The sequence below is a fragment of the Lineus longissimus genome, chromosome 16 (assembly GCF_910592395.1).
Source record: "Lineus longissimus chromosome 16, tnLinLong1.2, whole genome shotgun sequence".
NCBI lineage: Eukaryota > Metazoa > Nemertea > Pilidiophora > Heteronemertea > Lineidae > Lineus > Lineus longissimus.
Genome location: NC_088323.1, coordinates 1371837 through 1390993, shown reverse-complemented (window position 1 = coordinate 1390993; position 19157 = coordinate 1371837). Strand labels below are relative to the sequence as shown.

The 19157-nt window shown below is 42.0% G+C and overlaps 2 protein-coding genes across 10 annotated transcripts in view; both read left to right on the top strand.

Moving 5' to 3' along the window:
* Positions 1 to 5696, top strand: part of LOC135500283 (calcitonin gene-related peptide type 1 receptor-like) — a 75768-nt gene extending 70072 nt beyond the window's left edge. For 5 of the 9 annotated variants that reach the window (XM_064791637.1, XM_064791634.1, XM_064791636.1 and 2 more), the window contains 4 exons: positions 43 to 125; positions 348 to 449; positions 1018 to 1195; positions 4131 to 5696. In XM_064791637.1, coding sequence (XP_064647707.1) covers positions 43 to 125; positions 348 to 449; positions 1018 to 1195; positions 4131 to 4385 — 618 coding nt within the window. In that variant the 3' untranslated portion in view covers positions 4386 to 5696. Of the gene's footprint in view, positions 1 to 42; positions 126 to 347; positions 450 to 1017; positions 1233 to 1725; positions 1771 to 4130 lie in introns of all 9 variants that reach the window. The other 4 variants (XM_064791640.1, XM_064791641.1, XM_064791639.1 and 1 more) reach the window with 4 other exon arrangements.
* A 455-nt stretch (positions 5697 to 6151) lies between these two features.
* On the top strand, positions 6152 to 11436 carry LOC135500738 (uncharacterized protein DDB_G0286299-like). Its single transcript, XM_064792378.1, has 8 exons — positions 6152 to 6340; positions 6713 to 6848; positions 7152 to 7227; positions 7393 to 7502; positions 7650 to 7752; positions 7992 to 8216; positions 8638 to 8735; positions 9261 to 11436. The coding sequence occupies exons 2-8, from the start codon at positions 6787 to 6789 to the stop codon at positions 10714 to 10716; spliced, it is 2130 nt and encodes a 709-aa protein (XP_064648448.1). The 5' UTR covers positions 6152 to 6340; positions 6713 to 6786; the 3' UTR covers positions 10717 to 11436.
* The last annotated feature ends 7721 nt before the right edge of the window (positions 11437 to 19157 follow it).

Below are 19157 nucleotides of genomic sequence, written 5' to 3'. Positions count from 1 at the left end.
GCATCTTCAAATGCAAATGTATGTCATTGTTTCCATCTTCAGTTGAATTTGATTTTCCTCATCAACATCCTGCGGATCCTCCTCACGCAGTTACAGTCACATCCAAACGAACCTAGTAACTATAGGTAAGTGAAGACCTCGATACCAGGGGTCACTATTGGATCATCGAAATGAAAATCATTTAACACAACCAGCGATGCCAATATAATTTCTTTTCTATGAATATCTACGGTTCAATATACTGGCAGAATCTGCACGGTTATCGTATGGAAGGGCGTATAATTGTTTTCCCCCAATTCGCTCTCAGTTTTACAGTTACTTCCGCAGCATGATGTTGTTTTTTACAGCGAGGCCGAAACTACCTCTGGAAACAAAGTTTCTCCGGAATCAAATGGGCCTCGCAACAAACCTAGATCAAGAAGTGTTGCAAATGTGCTGTTGATACCAAGGTGGGGGTTCTCGGGTCAAACCCGATTCGTGTGACTCCCCAGCGCGCTTTCGATCAAAGACCCCAGAGCCCTTACCTGCAGCTGCTTTTACACTTCATCCCACCACGATTAGGATCCTGACGTATGCAGCCAATGAATCCATCACCAATGCTTCTGTCCTACCAGGGACGCGATCCTTTGCCATCAAAATACATTGTAATAAGTTCACTATTGAATATTGGTTTAATGAACTTCGTCGACTATGTGTCATTTTCTGGGGCTACAAATCTCGGTTTATGGTGATCACGCCACTACGACTGCCGAAGATGAGCTGTGATAGCGACAGCGATCATCAAGAACCTCAGTGATACCTTCCTTTCTCTTCCCGCTGAGAGATGGGCGAAGTTAACTCTGCCGACATGGCTGAATGTAGCTAAGTGAGATTTTACAGAAACGAGCGATATATAGATACAACAGCGAATCATTGAAACAACAAATGTCCACCCGTCGTTCGTCGTCTCTACCTTTCAGCAACTAATCTACTACATTTACTTCACCGCTCTTCTATTTTTTTTTCGTTCTGTTCCAGGCGTGCACTGAAAGCGACATTTATCCTCGTCCCCTTGTTCGGTCTCCAGTGGCTGCTGACCATCTACCGGCCCTCACCAGACACACGGGCCTACATCGTCATAGACATTGCCCACAGGGTCCTTTCTGGCTTACAGGGTCTTTTTGTGGCCCTTATTTTCTGTTATTTTAACGGAGAGGTTAGGAGCTATGTTACCCTCCCCTTTCGAACTTGTAGTAAGTTTTAGTTTATTGTAAGACTTCGTCTTGGTCAGAGTGTGCTGCATGGCTCATAGTTGTCGCTTAGCAACGTAGCCCCATTTCTTTAGTTACGCAGAAAACTCAGTAGGCAAGGAACAATCCACAGTTTCGTATCTGCCGGTGCTAGTCACAGTTCCGCATTTCATGATAACAAGAATTTCGATGAAACTTTTTGGGGGTCGAGATCTGGAAGTATCCACTCGTAAGATAGTCTTCTTTGCAGGACAATTAGCTCGAAATCATCATTCTTATTCATATCTCACAATGAAGTGGCGCAAAATCCATCGTTTACTAAGCATTAACACATGTAAAGGGCAGGTAAAGTTGATTATAGTCCAAAGCTGATGAACCGATTTGGATAAACTTGATGATGTCATCAATTGTGGTCCGCTCTGTGGTTCGTCTTGTATCTATTTGGTGGGAAGTTCTCAAACCCAAGACTCTTCATTGATTCATTGAACCATTTCAGAGAGGGCCTCCAGAAATGCAAGGCCCGAGGCCCGCATATCTATTGGTAAGTGGTCGTGTAGAAGCTTTGGGGCTGTAGTTTAGGGTTGCACAAATTAGACATAAGAGTCCCACGATCGACTCTCCACTTGCAAACTAATCATTTCATCCTTATCCCCTTTAACTTGATTTCTGAAAATGCTAATATGCCAGAGTGATGTTGGTGTGTTAACAATTGTATTTGTGTGAAGGTTAGGGCTGGATCCCAACCAGGAGTGGTATAAAGGTGGTTGATTGTCCCACATGCTACTTCCTCATCGTCAGAGTTCTGGTTTGTTGGTAATTGCGGTAGTGTGGATAAGATATAAGATAAGAGAGGATATGGGTTACAGGCTTGCTAACGTTTGGAAACTTAATCCTTCTCCAAGGCTTTATGATGGCAAGTAATAGCAAAACGGCTTCCATGACATCGTCTGTAAGGCCACCTTGCAATGATATACCGAATCAGCGCAATGTGGGGAGATCCACGTCTGTAGTGATATCTATTATGGACACCAGTCAAGAGATCAAAGGTTGGTTTTGGCTCCTCTTGTTATGGTTATTGACAATTCGGTTGACTTCCTTCATGCTCGGCAGTACAAAATTGTGGATTGACTAACAATAACTTTCCTTAGCGCATAGGCGTATGCTGCAGTAGTTTGAGATCGCACTAATAGCTGTAAATATCACAATTTTTCAGTCATCTTGCAAAGTTTTATTCATTTATATTTTACTTTTCGGAGCAGTAGTGTGTCATCACGTGTAGAGAAAAAAATCCACGAATGATCAAATCAAATCTGGAGACAGATTCAAAATAACTGAATGTGCTTAATGAAGCATAAGATATGGGTTGAAGGTGTAACAACTCGACAGTCTCATACCCCAGGCCCCTGAGAGCATCTATCGCTTCAAAGGAAACATGCAAGATGCATGCTGCGCTTAAGTTGTACAGTTTTTAAAGTTCTGTACTTGTGAATTTTGAAACCATTTTATCAATTTCTACGTCAATGTTTTAGTATCTGGCCGATCGTTTTCATGCATGCTGATCATGAAGTAAGGTTGGGACCTGAATTTCACCAAATTTGTAGTCTTCTGATTCTTCTTACGGTGTATCCTACATTTGTATCAAAAAGTTAATGTTGCATGATAATCACCAGATCGAGAGAAAGCAACAGTCAAAGAATGGTAAAACTTATGTAGACCACAGTTCTGATGAGAACAGAAATTTAAGCCACTCTGCAGACCAGTACGTCGTTTGCCAATAGACAGCTATCCCTTCCTAATACTCGTCTTCAGAGCATCTATCAGGCGCCAAGTCACGACTCAGATTGCAGCCAAGTTCACGTACCTTCGAAAGCAGAATCAAGACTAGCACTGAACTTTCTGTCATCATAGTGACCAATCAGAGCACCAAATCCAATTTCACCGGTGCAGTCTTCAAGTGGACCAATCGCAGGGGGGTATTGAGGGCCAATACGATGCCTTAGGAACCTGTGAATGGCTGTCATCTATCACCTGAACGGTTCCTGGTGCATGCTCTGAAGGTTACTGTTGGATCCTTTGGTCTGTTTCGAATGAAATGAACTCTTAGGGTCGGATACCAAAATTTATGCAACCATGGAACAATGAAAAGTACATGTTTCATTAAAAACAGACAATATTCATTCCTCCATTTCCTTTCGCTGTTTGTGTAATGGTTCTGCTTCTAGTTTTAGTGTTTTCCCTGGTGTTGTTGCAAAATGGTGGACGGATCATGCAGACGGCCATTTTGGTTGCTAATGAAGTCATGTGATGAGGTTACTTCTCTTTGTTTAAGAGAGCCGTGTCCTCTCCAGCGCCATCGTTGCAATATCACTTTCTATCCTTAGTTTTGCACCGTTCTTCTTCGAGGTGTTGGCTACTTCCTGCGCAGCATTCATTGTTTCCCGTTTTCATTCTGTTTTTTGCTTCAATGGTGAACATCTGAGGACTGTACTGTGTCACCAGGACTGGTAGTGGCAACATCAAGAGCATCACGTGATGTCTGCTGAAACGAATGCTTCTCTACGTGGTTCACTAATTGGAATCAGTCTCTTCACAGTAACTGTTCAAATCACTCATTACAGATAGTCACCATGTGTTGCCCTGAGGAGTTCAGCCGGCTACGACCGGAATTCTCGTCTTCGGTGTTGGACGGATGAGTATCACAACACGCACGACTTCGTCTTTAAGTGTTTATACATTTTCTTTCTCTCTACCGTGACTGGCTTTGCATGATTTCAAGTTTAATTCTTCACCTGCGCATTTCGCAATCGAATGTCAGTGAATTACTGAACTTGGAGTGATACAGACCCCCACATTTTCAATCGTATTACCTTAGTTTTCTTTCTGCTTGTTGGATTCATACAGGTCGTTCAACAACTAAAGAGAACATGCCCCTGTCTTACCCGACTGACTTCCGGTGAACGACATGCATCCATGAGCACACAGTACACATACGACGGAACCTCCAAGTCGGAGGCGGCAACCACGACGCATCACGTGACCTCTACCGCACGCCATGATGTTGTCGCACCTGCGTCGCCAGGCAACGGCGCGGTGCAGCCCGATGGGGAGGGGAACTACATTCAGTTGGCGCAGATGGAGAACGGGAAGAAGATGTGACCTCTGGCAACTGTAGAGGTTTCTGAGCAGGAGGGGAAACGGTGCTCTTATGGGGCGATGGAAAGGGAGGAGGGGCCGCTGATAGACGATTGAGATTATTTTAAGACGTGGTGCAGACGAATAGATATATCCCGTGTATGACCTAGTCATGTTGGTCGTGACCATTGACCAAAGGCCATCGGTTGAGCCCTAACAAAATGGCACGCTGCATTTCAACGCAGTGATTTACGTTGTCGGTGGCGGACATACAGCTTGAAATTCCAGGTCATCTTTGGGCCATGGCTGGAGAAGAATTCAGCCAGACATAACATTGTATAGCCTTCTTTGAGGCCGTCATCTCAATGGATAATCAGAAAGAAGTAGCGTGATGGTCATACCGTGATCGGATATTTGTACCCAATTGCCGGACCTTCACATCAATATGTTTTGTACGTAGTTTCGTGATACGATCTGCAATGGGGGAGTGGCGGAAATTTACTTTGATATACTTGTATTTTTATCAGCTTTATGCTGCATATCATGTTGACGTTGTCAGTCGTGTACTCATCCCGCCCTACAGTGAAATTTTTAAAACAACGTTTCCGACTCGTGGGGGTTGGAATTATTGTTCAATGTCTTTGTGCAGAACTTTCTTCAAAGACAGCAAATCCGGTCGAAGAACTCTTCCATTGGTTGGTATCACGCCTATGCCGTACAAGAAACCGATAGAATAATGTCCTTACCCTATATTACGCAATCACATGTTCATTTCATGTCGTGGTGTAATGATACCTTCCAAATTTGCCCATTCAATGCATTAATCAAGGAAACATGTCATATGAAGACGAAAACTTCGGTACGATTGACAGTCCCAGTTGGGTCAGATACAATCAATTCTAGTCACGGGCAGTTAGCAAATCGCGTCACCGCCATAGGCCTTCCTCTTTTGAACTTGTTACTCCACTGTTCCCATAGCACGTCCCCTCGTACAACCAATGGGGACGTCCAATAAGCCAACCAAAGGTTCATTTTGTGTGTGGTGCGTCACCAGGTCACAAGCGAACGTGGAACATTTCAACCACGCTACAAGCGAACAGTCTCTGAATACCCAGCCTAATGGTGGCGTTGTCGTGATGCCTGCATGTCACATATTAGAAGAAAAACTTGCATCGCAAGGTTCTCTTCTGAAGTCACATATTGCTTGAGACACATCATCTATATCAATTCCCTGTACATATATATGTATAAAGTAATCAAAATATCTACATTTTATTTATGTTCTATTCATTCTGTAATCCATTGTAAAATTATCAATTATTTTTCTGAATAAAATACTGTAATCAAAAGTTTAAATGAGCTTTTATTCGCCTTCCGTTTGTCTTATCTTCAAAAACGTCTGAGCACGGACTTAGTTACTCAGGTCCGTGGTCCGTGGAAATCATGATACAACACTCGAAATTGACAGTCATGAGCTCTTTATTGTGGTACATGTATCATTAGATGGTATGACATACTGGGAGCGTAACCTTAGTCTAACCCAGTCCAGTTGGCGTACGGAGTTTTCGCAAAGCCTCCGAAACGCCTACGCGAACGCTCATCCCATTGTTCTACATCTTTATCAGGAGGTCGTAATGAATTCGAATATCCCGCCAAACGAACTTGACCTGTGACGTATCCGCCAGTCAAAATTGGCGCAAGTTGTCAATAGAAGAAATGTTATTCATTTGTACCCATTGAACACTGTCTCAAACAATCTTTGGACCAGAATTAAACCATTTTAGAGTGTTTTATTCAAGTTTCGAAAGACTTTATCAGGTCTCGTCCCAGCGATATCTCCTAGCTGGTCGACTTTTGTTTACATCATGGCGGACTGAGGCCTCGTTCTGGACATTTTGACAGTAAAGGAGTGAAGGAACCGACAATTTGACGGTGTGCGTTTGCCTTGAAGCCTGTTTCCTGTGGAGATTGGAGAGGAGGTTAGTGCTGCCCTTATAATTGTCATTGGATGATGTATAGACAGCGACTAAAATACTGGACAGATGTCATGTCAATGTCAATGCCATATTGGACCAGTATAGGGTTACCGCGAGATGTGATACAAGCTCGGCCTACTGGTCTGATACGATCAAGGACGACCACACTACTACTTCTACCTCTATGTTGTAGTTGAAACGTCTTCTATTAAGATATAAACTCTACGGGCCGACAGAACGCGCTAATGTTTTGTTGTGACCGTAACCTGTATACAGTAGATATAGCCTAATACTTTACAAACAGTTCTCGCCAGATATTATTCTAGACCTGCAATCTGCTTGAAGTACAACCCTATTGTACTGTTTGAATTTTAGGCACAATGGTGTGATGATATTCACGTAGTCAGACACTCTTTGTTTGATATTGGTGCTATTCAAACCCAGGAAGGATGACATCAAATACTAGAAGACGGGAGGTCAATGATATCCCTCGGCTTGTCCGAGATAAGCTGTAAGTAAATAGGCCTATAATTGACCAATCTATTTTGTATCCCAAGCAAGAATTTCAAAAAATATGTGTTTGTTGGAACCATTGTAAAGACGTACTTCTATTTGCTAGTAGGGAATTCTATTCATAGAACTAGTTGGAACTTGTGTGAAGACGTTGTACTTCTATTTGCTAGTAATAGATTGTATTCATGGAACTTGTTGGAACTTTTGTGAAGACGTACTTCTTTTTGCTGGTAATGAATTATATACATGGAAGTCTGGCCAGTGCAAATATTTCTAAACATCCTTCATCATATTTCTTCAGGGAACTTTACATCAACTATGAGCGGAGAGAGAACAGATTTAACACCCAGGGTGTTCACAGAACAACTCCTCGAATGGTAAGATACAGCCTTTCACTCAATATCTAACATTGGCATTATCAAAGCTTCAGTACGCCTCGATAGTCGGGTCTCCAGCGAATTATACAAGTTATATTTGTTCTTGCCTTAAGTTTCTGGTCTCTTTGTGTCTTAGCCTTAAGATGAACTTGCCTAACTTTTCAGCACACATATGACTACATCTACAGAGTCCTAGAGAATACAGAGCTCGAGAAAGAATGGAAGAAGAACCAGAAAAAGGAGAGCCCGAGGAAAGAGGACCAGTCTAAAGAAAGGTATGCTGTCTAGCTTTTCTTCCATCAGTAAATTTTACCGTTTTGATTTCATCTTTTTTGCATTGTATTTCAAAATATATACAGCGTCAAACTGCACTCTGTGTGACTGTACAGTTGATCTTGATATGCTGACATTTGCTGTTCCAGAAAAAGTCCATACAATGTACGGCCACAACTCTACCAGAATTCGCGAAGAGTGGTTGGTCGCAGAGAGACCATGAGACTTACTGCCAATGCAAGTCAAGTACTGGTAAGTACCTGTCATTGCAATATCTCAGTCAGTTGGGGAGGTTTATTGTCGAGGTTGGTTGGTCCACTATATAATGTGCTGCTTCAAACGTTCGTCGAGGCAATGAGTATTCTTTTGATTTTCTTTAAATCACGAAGGGAGCCTTGCAATCAACATCTGCATCTATTGTCGTCGAATCTACATGTTTTCATGCCAGTATTATGATGTTATACCTATAATATCATCTGGGTTTGTTTCAGGAGAGTGTCCCTTTAGAAAAGCTCTACATGATACACAGGTACCGACCAAGAAGTGTTGGAATTCCGCTCATTACAGAAACGGGAAAACTGCAGAACTATAGTCGCCATGTTGGTTGTGCTCTTAATGCGGAAAACTACATCAGATATTATAAAGAACAAGGTTTAGGCAGTGGAGACTGTAACTCAAGTCCTCGACTACAGAGGCTGGCCAAAAGTGCCAAACAGGTATTTACTACTTTATTTAATATGTCATCTCTGATTAAGTCTAAATTTCTATTAGCATGACTACTCTTCATCATAAGCCGAGTTAGTCTCTGCTGGAGAACATCTCAGATGCTAATCATCCTAAGATGATGTTGGCTGAACCTTCAAGGTCCTTTCAGAGTGTCCATTATACACTCCAGTTGATGAAAGTACGGTGTGTAATGTGTTGACAACGCAACTTGTATGCAAGATAGAGTTGGAGATCGTGATGGCAAATCTTTATGCTGCCATATCTCGTCCAGGGGTGCAGCTCTACGTCTGTGGAGCATAAAGTGACTCTCATTAAGGATCTCTTACTGCCAAGCCTACGATAGCTGTCATAACTACGCCTCTATTCACACGACAAAATGTGAGGGAATATTTGTATCATTCATAATTGCAGCGAGTTGAGTTGGAGGAACAGAGACAGCGGGAAGAGGAGGGAGAGATTCGTCCAGATACAGTTTCTGGATCTGGTCGTCAAACGCCACTCCTTCAAAGGTAGGATCTTGCAGCAAGTGCATCGTCAGAACTAAACCTCAGTTCTCCTTTTAACACGTTTAAAGAAACTCCGTCGAAAAATACCGTTCTCAAGTCAAATGGTGGTGTAAATGTTAAACAAAATATTTTACTATGGACTCAACTACTGTTGAATTTGTCAGTGACCTGTAATGTTATACACATGTTGTTATGTTAGGCCATTTAATGTTGATAGCATACAGGCCTCGTGAACCCTATTGGATTAGAACTGATCTACATGGCAAATACTGGGTTTATGTTTAACCTTTTGCCTTGGGAAATTTGTATGGATCATGCCCAATGGGTTTAAACCAACCACTCGGTTAAAATTTCAACTGAGGATAAAGTCAGCAGCAAAGTTACAATTCGTCGGTCTCGTGTGACCCACACCAGGCCACTTGTTTCGGCCACTTTTCTGAGACATAATGCAAAACAAAACAAACTTCAGTTTGAACCAAGAAGGCAGTCTAAATGATATGTTCAACCTTCTAAGTTTGGCTATTCCAGGTTGGCTGAAGACGACACAAAAGATACACATGACTATTCTGACGAAGACTTTGAACGTGATAGTGAGGACAAGTCAACAACAGATGGCAGCACTGGAAAGAAGGAGACTGGGTACTCCGAAGAAGAGTTTGAAAAGGAAAGCAAAGATACTGTTCTTTCTGAAGATAAGGTTGAATCTAGTAGAGGGACCTTGGTTGATGAGGGAAAAGAGGAGGAATGTAGGGAAGAAGAGAAGAAGGGTGGGGACGATGATGAGAAAGTAAGCCTGGACGGGACTGAAAAGAAGAAAAAGAGAGACAGGTCATCATCTTCTTCGTCCTCTTCTTCTTCCTCTTCCTCTTCGTCTTCCGCTTCAAGTTCGAGTTCATCTGATGAAGATGACAAAGAGGAAAAGAAAAGGAAGAAAGAGGCTAAGAAGCTGAAGAAGAAGGCGAAGAAGAAGGAGAAGAAGTTAAAGAAGAAGCAGAAGAAGGAGGAAAAGAAGTTGAAGAAGAAGAAAGAGAAGAAAGAAAAGGAAAGAGAGAAAGAGAACGAGAAAGAGAAAGAGAAAGAGGAAGAGAAAGAGAAACAGGGAGAGGGAGAGGAAAATGAGAAAGAAAACAGTGAGCTGAAATCAGATGGTTCCACGACTGTTGAGGAGAAGAGCGCTGATGATGACCAGGCCAAATCCCAGGGAGTGAAAGACTCTGTGGATGCGGTAGAAAAAACCAGGGGTGAAAAGTCACCAGATATGGGTCCATCTGATGACAAAAAATCTTTATTAGATCTGGGAGAGAATCTCGTTGTTGAAGAAGGCCAAGATGCGAAACCTGTTGAGGGTAAAATGGCAGAATCTCAGTCGAACGTTGAAGGTAGGGCTAAAAGTGCCAAACCACGGGGCAGGAGTGTCAGTGTTGCCAGTTCGCCTGCGAAGCCTCCTACGGCTTCAACGAATCAGAGTCCGTCGGCAAAAGCACCACGCCTTTCATCTGGTTATCGCAATGCTCGTGGCCAGAATACCACAAGGTCTAGATCTGTAAGCGTTGGTGATAGGCCAAAACAGGAATACAGCACTACAAGTAATGCTAAACCTGGCCAAAATGCATCAAAACCTAAGCTGGAGGCGCGATCACCGTCGAAAGATTTCAGGGAATCTGGTGCCTTGCCTGCTAAACCGTTCCGGAAAGAAGGCCCACAGGTGAAGGCCAGTGCAGGGGAAACCTCTGAGACCAGGTCAGAAGGTCGTCGTGGTAGTGTCAAGCCTGGCAGGAAGGATACCCCTGAAGGTAGGTCAGTCAGCCGCACTGGATCTACCCACGCTGGTGCCAGCGCTGCATCTGTTGTTGAAGCTGCTGTGGATGATGACAAGAGGGATACAGTTAGTTATGCGTCGATTGAGTACGCCGAGAGGAAGCCACTAATCAGGAGTATTTCTAACCCGCCATTCCAAGCCTTCATGGGGGGAGGAACGAAATAATGTTGTCTTTTCCGTCCATCTCGGCACTGGTCCTTGGAAATCCAACAATTGTGTGCTATCTCAACTTTAGAGGACTTTCCAGCTTTATACAGGAGTTGGCCAGCTGTGTCTGGCCTCCTCTTTGTCCGAATTCATCGTCCATTGATGTATTTATGAGTGGTAGGGTAACGCTCGTGTGGACTGCTGATATTATTATTTAAGACATACCTGTGATGTATCATTTCCATTTATTCGTTCAGCATTAATCAACGGAAGAGTAAGTTACAAAAGCCTCTTATAGATGTCACTGTGTATCATTTTTACACTTCGGATATTTACCTTTATACAAAATTATTCAACTTACTGTGATATTTGAATGGTTCTTACCCCACAATTGTTTATATCTACACAAGATATTTTATAAAATTATAATTTATATAAATGTATAACGAATATGCACAAGATGTCTCCACAGAACTGGGTTTTCAAATTCAGGATTTTAAACTTTGTTTTTCACATGATGTCGTTTATATGTGTGAGTTGTGATTTTTATGAGTTACATGCATACATTTAGCAACAAATTAAGGAGTTATAGCAACTGTTAGAATACGCACTTATTACGATATGCAGATTTTAGTCGTATATATTGGGTCGCCATTTAATGGCGTTTTCTTAACACGCTGATTTAATTTTGTAGATAGTTTAATAACATAAATTATTAAAAATGTATGTTATTTCAAACCATTGTCTGTTTTATTTGAATGAAGCAGCTTAAATGCTACCTAAAAGACGGATTTTTGTCTGATGATATTACCCAGGTCTTGGTGAGGATTTACCAGTCAGGATGGGAATTCTGGGCTTCCATCCAGCTAATGAAAACACCAGATCAAAACACCATCACAAATCAGGGTATTAGTTACCGCACTGCCTTATTAAACCCTCATCATTCGAATCCTACCGTCTTGACCATAAAATGACATTTCCGCGAAGGCGGCCATCTTCTAATTAAAGGCTTCAGAAGAAGAGACTATAACTATTATCAATGCTTACCAGGAATACTGTCATAAGTTAAGCTCTCGTCAGTGGCAGGAAAATATTTGTGACGATTTGGCTGATCAACAGGTGTGATTCACGACGTTAGACCATTAAGATGTGATTAAGCTGCCAGGGCCCGGTGTGAAAGAAAATTTAGCCCACTGAAGTTATAGTCCTAGCGTATCAACCCATCATCCTACTCCACGATAGTTGAGACTGAGATATTATAATCTTGCAATATAAATCTCATTCCTGGCCGACTATTCCTAGAGGCTGTAGGCTACTTCAAAATGCCTGTGACCTTTGGAACAAGAATGACTTCTTCAATCAAGGCAACATAATATACCTATGACAAATGTTTAACTACAAGAAAAAGAAGGTTTTCAGGGGCGTAGGCTGGGGGTTGATAGTTGGGGGTAAGTGGGTCGGCTTCTCAAAATGTTTTGAACACCGACAAAGTCCTGAATTCTTATTCCAAGATGAGGCCGAAAATGCATGTCAGCCCTTACATTATCAAATATTCCTTGCGGCGACCGCCCCGGCTAGGACCAGCCTTCGCCCCTGCTCAAGCTAGCTAATTCAACGCTTGCACTTTGCTTGACTTAATAGCGCATGGATTAAGTTTAGCAGTATGCAATAATCATAACATTTCGAATGATATCTTACGATGTATTCAATGAAACATGATTACATACTAAACTCACCAACCTTGACGATCTTCCGCCTTCTCTGGACTTCATGTTGTCGGCCTCTTTGATCTTCAGCAGGACGACAGCAGTCATATTGACAATGTTCTCACCTCGCATCATAACATGTCATAACCATTATCGACAATCCAGAGACTATGGCACAGTTCATCAACCTATTGGTTGCAATGCCTCGTAATGGTTTAATCCGGGTCCGGAGTCATAATAACGTAACGTGTATATGCAACGTTAACCCACAGTGAAGTGGCGTTGTCATGCATGCATTGACCATAGCATGACCTATATACAGCTGCACTCCGGATGCAGTGGTATTGACACCGTCCCTCCTCCTAACCACCGTGCGTCAGGTGAGGGGTTTCGGGGGGGGGGGGGGGGGCCCGGGAAACTGGGTAGCGGGTCGCGCAGCTAGCCTACCATAATTGTTCTAAGGGGATCAATTTTTGCAGTTGGGCCAACTGTCAGCTGTCATTCTATTCAAAACGGTCATACTACTAAATGAGGATGTTGGAGGCAAACGCCGACGTCTACTTTACTTCATTCGCATTACAGTGTGTGAACAGGGCCTAAAACACGACCTCTCCTTACGGGAGGGAGTAAGTAGCCTATGTATCGAGTGAAATGGCCTGATATAGTCAGGATGCATCTCCCATTGCGTAACATCGCATCTTTAGTTATACATGTACCTTGAAGCAAGTTACTTTCGCTCGAAAACGATTCATCCACCTCTGCAGCTTCTTATATTATCCTCATAAACATACCCTAAACTATTGTATCTGTCATTAACTACCATTTCGCGCTGAAGGTGTGAATGTAGATGAGCAGAGGATTACCCCTGTGGGTTACTTAACGCATGTAATGGCGATATTCTTGGGCAATTTGACTCATATCCCGTGCAAATCATTGACAAATTGGTGATGCCGGTATGTTGTCGCTGGTCCATTAATTAACCGTTAACGGGTTGATTCATGGCAATTTGTCTGCAGCTATGAATCGTCTTCTGAGCTATTTTTGAAATTTTGGAGATTTTCGCTGACGAATTCCTGGTAAACGATAACGTGAAGCTCTTGGAAGCCTGTTGATCGTGGCTGGTCGCCAGGAGATATCGTTGATTGGTATTTTGTTCAAAAGTTTACTAATGAGTTTTCGCAATCCGGTGTAACAGTTTATATGTCCTTTGTGGATAGAGTACCCCGGGGACAGATGATGCTAATTTGCGCTTCTATTATCCGAAGTATTGACGGTCATGTGTCTGTATACCTTAATTCGTCCCGGTAAATCTGTTGATAGGGTTGGACTATGTTTTCCTAGGGAGTTTCTTTAAGGCTGAAGCCGATCTCAGTTTCTAAGTTCAGACCAAAGCAGCGTGATCTGCGCTTTGACGACATGGTAAACACTCGTTTCTATTCCAGTTCTATTCCAGTTCTACTTCAACCAGTACATGTCAGTGGGTGACTACACTCTATATGCTGGGCAGTTCCTGGACAAAAAGCGCGCTCTCAAAAGTCGACAAGCTTGAATTAACCAATTAAAAACTGCCTCCCACAGAACTCTCAAAGTTCCGAGACAACTTTATGCCCTCCAACACCTCGATCAGTCGGAATTAGAGGCGTATTGTGTGGGAACGTCGCGCCGCCAAACCTCCCTGTGAGTCGCGTGCTTGTTCCCACTTGTAGCCCAGCCCCTCCCCGACATTCACACACCTAATCCCCAGCCACCAAAACATGTTGTCCCATACCTGCTGCGATTATAATCAACCCCCACTGGCACCACTAGAATTTCACTTAAGTCTTTCGGCGACCAATTAAACGCATAAAAGTCCAATATTTGTCGCTATTCGCGCGCTAATGAAATCGGTTTTAATTCGTGTGTTTCTTAATCGTGAACTTTGTGTCCATGTGGAGCCATACTGCGATGTTAACCTGCCTATTCTTCGCTGATCTAATGGAAAACAATACCTGGCGGCGAACATCAAAGGGTGGGCATAATCATCACCTACCACCTGTAGATTGGCGGGGCCCTTTGATCTAGACCATGACGAGACTTGAAGGCAGTGGACACTTTGGGTAGAAAAGGGTATACCAGATGCATGTCCCGGGACGTATGCTAGGCGTTTGGCTGAGGTTCCCTGTCATGTTTTTGTCTGGTCGAGGCGCCGACCCTTGACATCGATGCAAGGTAAAAGATATCATAAAAGTAAAGCAAACTGCCTTTTACTACTTGATTTAGGCGTACGGTTGAGGTAAGTATTCGAGTAAACTGAAGGTAACATAGCAAAAAGCCTCCATATGTTCATGTGCTTAAAGATGACCACTGATCTCAACAGGATGGAATCGAACTCACGACCAGTGTCTGACATCCCGGTTCGACTAGCCTTAACCACTATATCCCCGTTTGCGCGCAATAACTACTCTGAACCCTTCAAAGGCTACAATTTCTGATTGAATTTTCCAAACACGAGAATGCACTTTGAGATGGTTCCTCTTGTCTTTGTGTTGGCTCCCTTTGATGTGGAGTTTAGTGGATAACTAACAGACTGTCATCTTGGGGAGCAAGCAATAGATAGCTTAGGGATATCACTTTAATAGTTAACCAAAGACAGGTAAAACGAATAACAAAACGCAAACGCAGTTTGATGTCTTTGAAGAGATATTTAAGCAAGGGGTTTGATTGAAACATTCAATTAGAATCGCCGGCTTCTAACATATAATTTAATTTGATTAGATTAAACGAAGCATAGAAGGTTCGATATAAAGCGTGGCATGAGAAGAAACGAAAGAGTGGTGTTTGATGAGTTAATGAAGCCGGGAAAGTTCTGGTTTTATAGCTACCCAAAAGAAGAAACTTTGATGTAGTTGCGTTTGTGGTGCGTGTGTTCTTTGTAGGGCAAAGGCAAATCGCTTTTAGAAGTGCTTGCAGCGTTTTATGAGATATATACACTATTAAAGGGTGCTTTTTATGCTTTATATGACGATATTCATGGTGAATCGAAACCCATGGCAGCTCCATAAATCCTATCCAAAACAAAGCCAAAAAGTGGCAGAAGTGGCATAGATATTCCCATTGCAAACGATATTGATTACAAGGACAGAATACATTTAGTTTAAAGGTGGGTTAAGCTTTTAGCGCGAGCCGCCTCAATTCCCTCAAGCACCCGCAAACTGCCTGGAGCTGAAGTCGGACCAGATTGAAGTTGGCCTCAGTATCAAACTTGACTCACGCCTCTCTCTCTCATCCTTTGGAAATTTGAACCCTATCCGGATGAACTTGCCGGCCAAAGTTAATGCAAAATTAGGAAACCGTTGTCCCCCATGTTCTGCAGGGTTCCGGGTTTATGAAGTATATTAGATGGTTTTATAACTTTATTAAATGAATAACCAGCTGCACGTATCAAATTTTCATGGAGTACATGCATATTCATACCGGGATCAAGTCAAATTTATCAGTTGTAAGTAGTAAGAAAGCCACTACAATAACACGCGCACCCATAACACTTATAGTAACTGGAACTTGGAACTGTAGCAATATAAAGATATTTAATATTCTAATTTGAGTTACGAGTGCTATTACGGGGTTATTGAGTGCAATACGGTTCGGTTGAGATTATTTCCCAATGGATATCGCAGTTTCGCAGGGTTGTCGTTTAAACGATATATTCCACAGGTCTTTTTTTTCACGATCTTTCATTTATATGAAAGGTGAAATCTCAACGAGTTTTTGCTTTTGGAAATATTCTCTTTTCATGTTTTTCACTGTCCTAATTATCCTTTAAAGATCGCCACAATCGAAAAGAATTCCTTGTTCATTCATTCGCAAATAAACAAGGACATGTGGAATTTTTCTCAGAAATCGTAGTATTTTGCAAGTCTTGTATTCAGGAATATTTTGTTGAGCGCCGGAACGAAATTCCGCGCCCGTCTTTGTCCAAATCTGTTCAATACGTCTTTAACTTTTATTGCCACCGATTCAACTTAATTTCATTAACTGCGGCGTATAACATCAACACCTTTCGTGTTTATGTTCGGGTGGTTTTTACGTGATAACACCATGCCCCTCGTCCTTGACTTTACAACAATTCCCAATGACTATCCCTTTGATGTTTTATCTCCGATCGAAATCATGAAATTGATCCGATAACGAGATTTTACGAGGTTTAACGTTGTTTGGCGATCGTGACAACAGTAAAATTAATGCTGAAAATCTGCGGTTTTAGGGCTTAAATGCATTATTTTGTGACTAAAATATGGAGGCATATACGTTATGGTTCTTTCTAGATGTGCTTCCTTCGTATGCTATCAACGAAAATGATTTTATATCCGCTTTTCCAATCATAATCGGGGATCATAATAACGCAATTATGTCATCAAAGGCGGTATTAAAGATGTAAGGGAATATCGACACCGCTGTAAATTTTGGCTTCCAAGACTACACGAATTTCTTCTTGATCTCTCTGTCCATAGGTCACATTAAATTGGTACAGTTCATTAAGCGAACAATTCCTATTCGACCTGTTCATTGCCCTATCATAATAAATCATATTCAAAATATTTTGCTCAAAAAAGCATTTCTTTAGCAGTGCGCGTGATTACTATATTTTCAATACCATTAACTCCACACCCATGGTCCCAGTTCCCTCGGTCATTAAGTGCAGAATAGTAATGTTTACTACTCGTGCGATAGATGAATAAAATTTATGAATGGGGAAACATCATGTTGAGATACTGCAGAGAGACGGAAGTTTGTGAAACACCACGAACTTGGAGGTTCGACGAGTAACAGGCCAGTACAGTCTTTTGGCAATGAGAATATGGCGCCATACTAAACAACAAAATTGGCCTCGACTCTTTATTGAATAATGTTTGTTGATAGATAACTCTTCGAAATAAAAGGTTTTGAGCTCTCTGCCAACACAAAATAGACACCCCTTAGAGTACTTCGGCACAATGAACAAAAAAAGGAGTTTTTGAGACATCGAAAGACCTATGGATTGATTTTCGCTGACGAAAAACGTCAAGGGGTCCATATTTGTGTTAGCTAAAATCTTCAACCCTTTAATCTCAAAATTCTTTATTCGTGAGGTATCATTATGAACTCATACTGGGAGTACACTTTTAGGTCTAAAATCTTAAACCACCTACAAAGCTACGAGACTCGCTGTCTGATTTCAACCTTTGTACAGTGAGAGACCTACAGCGAATTCCGCGACCCGGCCCTAGAAATTGACTCAGGAACCGAGGGGAGCGGCTTCAGTGGGATTAGATCAGGCTCTCCACTACTAAGCCTTGTGAAAGCTTCCATGAAAGTAGACTCCATTGTACTACAACGAAAGATATTGCCCATCTAATTGCTACGAACATCAAAAGAACACCGGTGTTGGTGCCTGGTCATGATCTTTCAGTGTTTCCGCTTCTGCGTGTTCTCTTATACGGGAAGAAACACTTGAAACACTGGCTAATCCTCTGCGTCCGGAGTTCACACTCTTCAAGCGTGGGATAGAGTCAAAGCCTTCAGTACGCTTTGCTTTGGACTAGTCTTATCATCTTTTTTGCATATTGTTGCTTTTGCTTTGTCGCCACCAATCATCCAATAATGAGTTTAATAGTTAAATAGGGCGGCCCCTTTGACCAGTCCAAACTTACAACTCGATCCGCTCGTGCCGAAGCAACCCTTGGGCCTCTCGTCCGCAAGCCTGGTGGTAGGGCGGCACTTTATGGATTTTTGTGGTTGCTTAGCCCGGTGATTAAACGATTAAAGGACAATTTGCTTTGACAAACACCAGTGGTTTGTTGTAATTTCCTTGAATGAACGTCAAGTCGGGCACAATATTTTCCTAAGCGCTTGCCGGAGACAATTTGAAAGCTCAGGCTGGTGGTCTCAGGAGATTGATAGGAGAAATAATAGGCGTGTGAATTATAAATGATATTTCTGATGATCGTGTGATATGTTAGAAAGATAAAAATCATACTTTCCTATGAATAACACATTGTTATTACAAAGAATCCAAATATTATGCTTCACATGTTGTTGTTTGATAGCGTCCTTCTTCAAAGATCTGCTCTACTTTTGTTATCAGTTATCGTCATCAGTCGTTTACACTGTAGATGATTCCATTTTCGCTAGAAAATGTTGCAAGCGATGAGCTAACTCATATCAAGCTCATCTTTTTATTCATAAACCTGAAAAATCAAAAAGAAGCCCTTTCAAAAGTAACTTCGATTTACATGTACAACGTCGTCATAGTGAGAGATCATCAGAACCACGTTTCTGGTTATTTGGAAGAGATAAACGCCTTCTACGTATTTTCTACATCGCCACGGTAATTGACGGTTCTGAATGAAACTTTCGCAATCTCTTTTATTTCAAATATGTTCGACAGAATATGCAGATATGATATATAATGGTGCCATATCAAGGACAGGCATCATCGACGACTTCTAAACTTCTCTAATACCAAAAAGAGACAGTGTTAATAGTTGAATAGTGGCCCTTCACACATCTCTGACAAGTGTTTTGCAACGAGAAGCGAAACACATTCTTTTCTGAGAAAGAACCACTTTTTGGCATAATTTCGGGGTTGTGTCATCGCCAATCATGTCATTTCACCAAAAATACCCCATCGCGCTCTTCCCAGTAGTTATTAACGGAAGATTAGTGGCTTTCGACACCATCAGCGCGTTTGTAGATACAACAGGTAAAATACGAGACATAAATAAGCCTGCTAAT

Excerpts from the sequence above, each read along its gene's own strand:
- LOC135500738 (XM_064792378.1), top strand. The coding sequence starts at position 6,787 with ATGACATCAAATACTAGAAGACGGGAGGTCAATGATATCCCTCGGCTT. Across the intron at positions 6,849-7,151 it reads CGGCTTGTCCGAGATAAGCT|GGAACTTTACATCAACTATG; the intron begins GTAAGTAAATAG and ends ATATTTCTTCAG. Across the intron at positions 7,228-7,392 it reads ACAGAACAACTCCTCGAATG|CACACATATGACTACATCTA; the intron begins GTAAGATACAGC and ends CTAACTTTTCAG.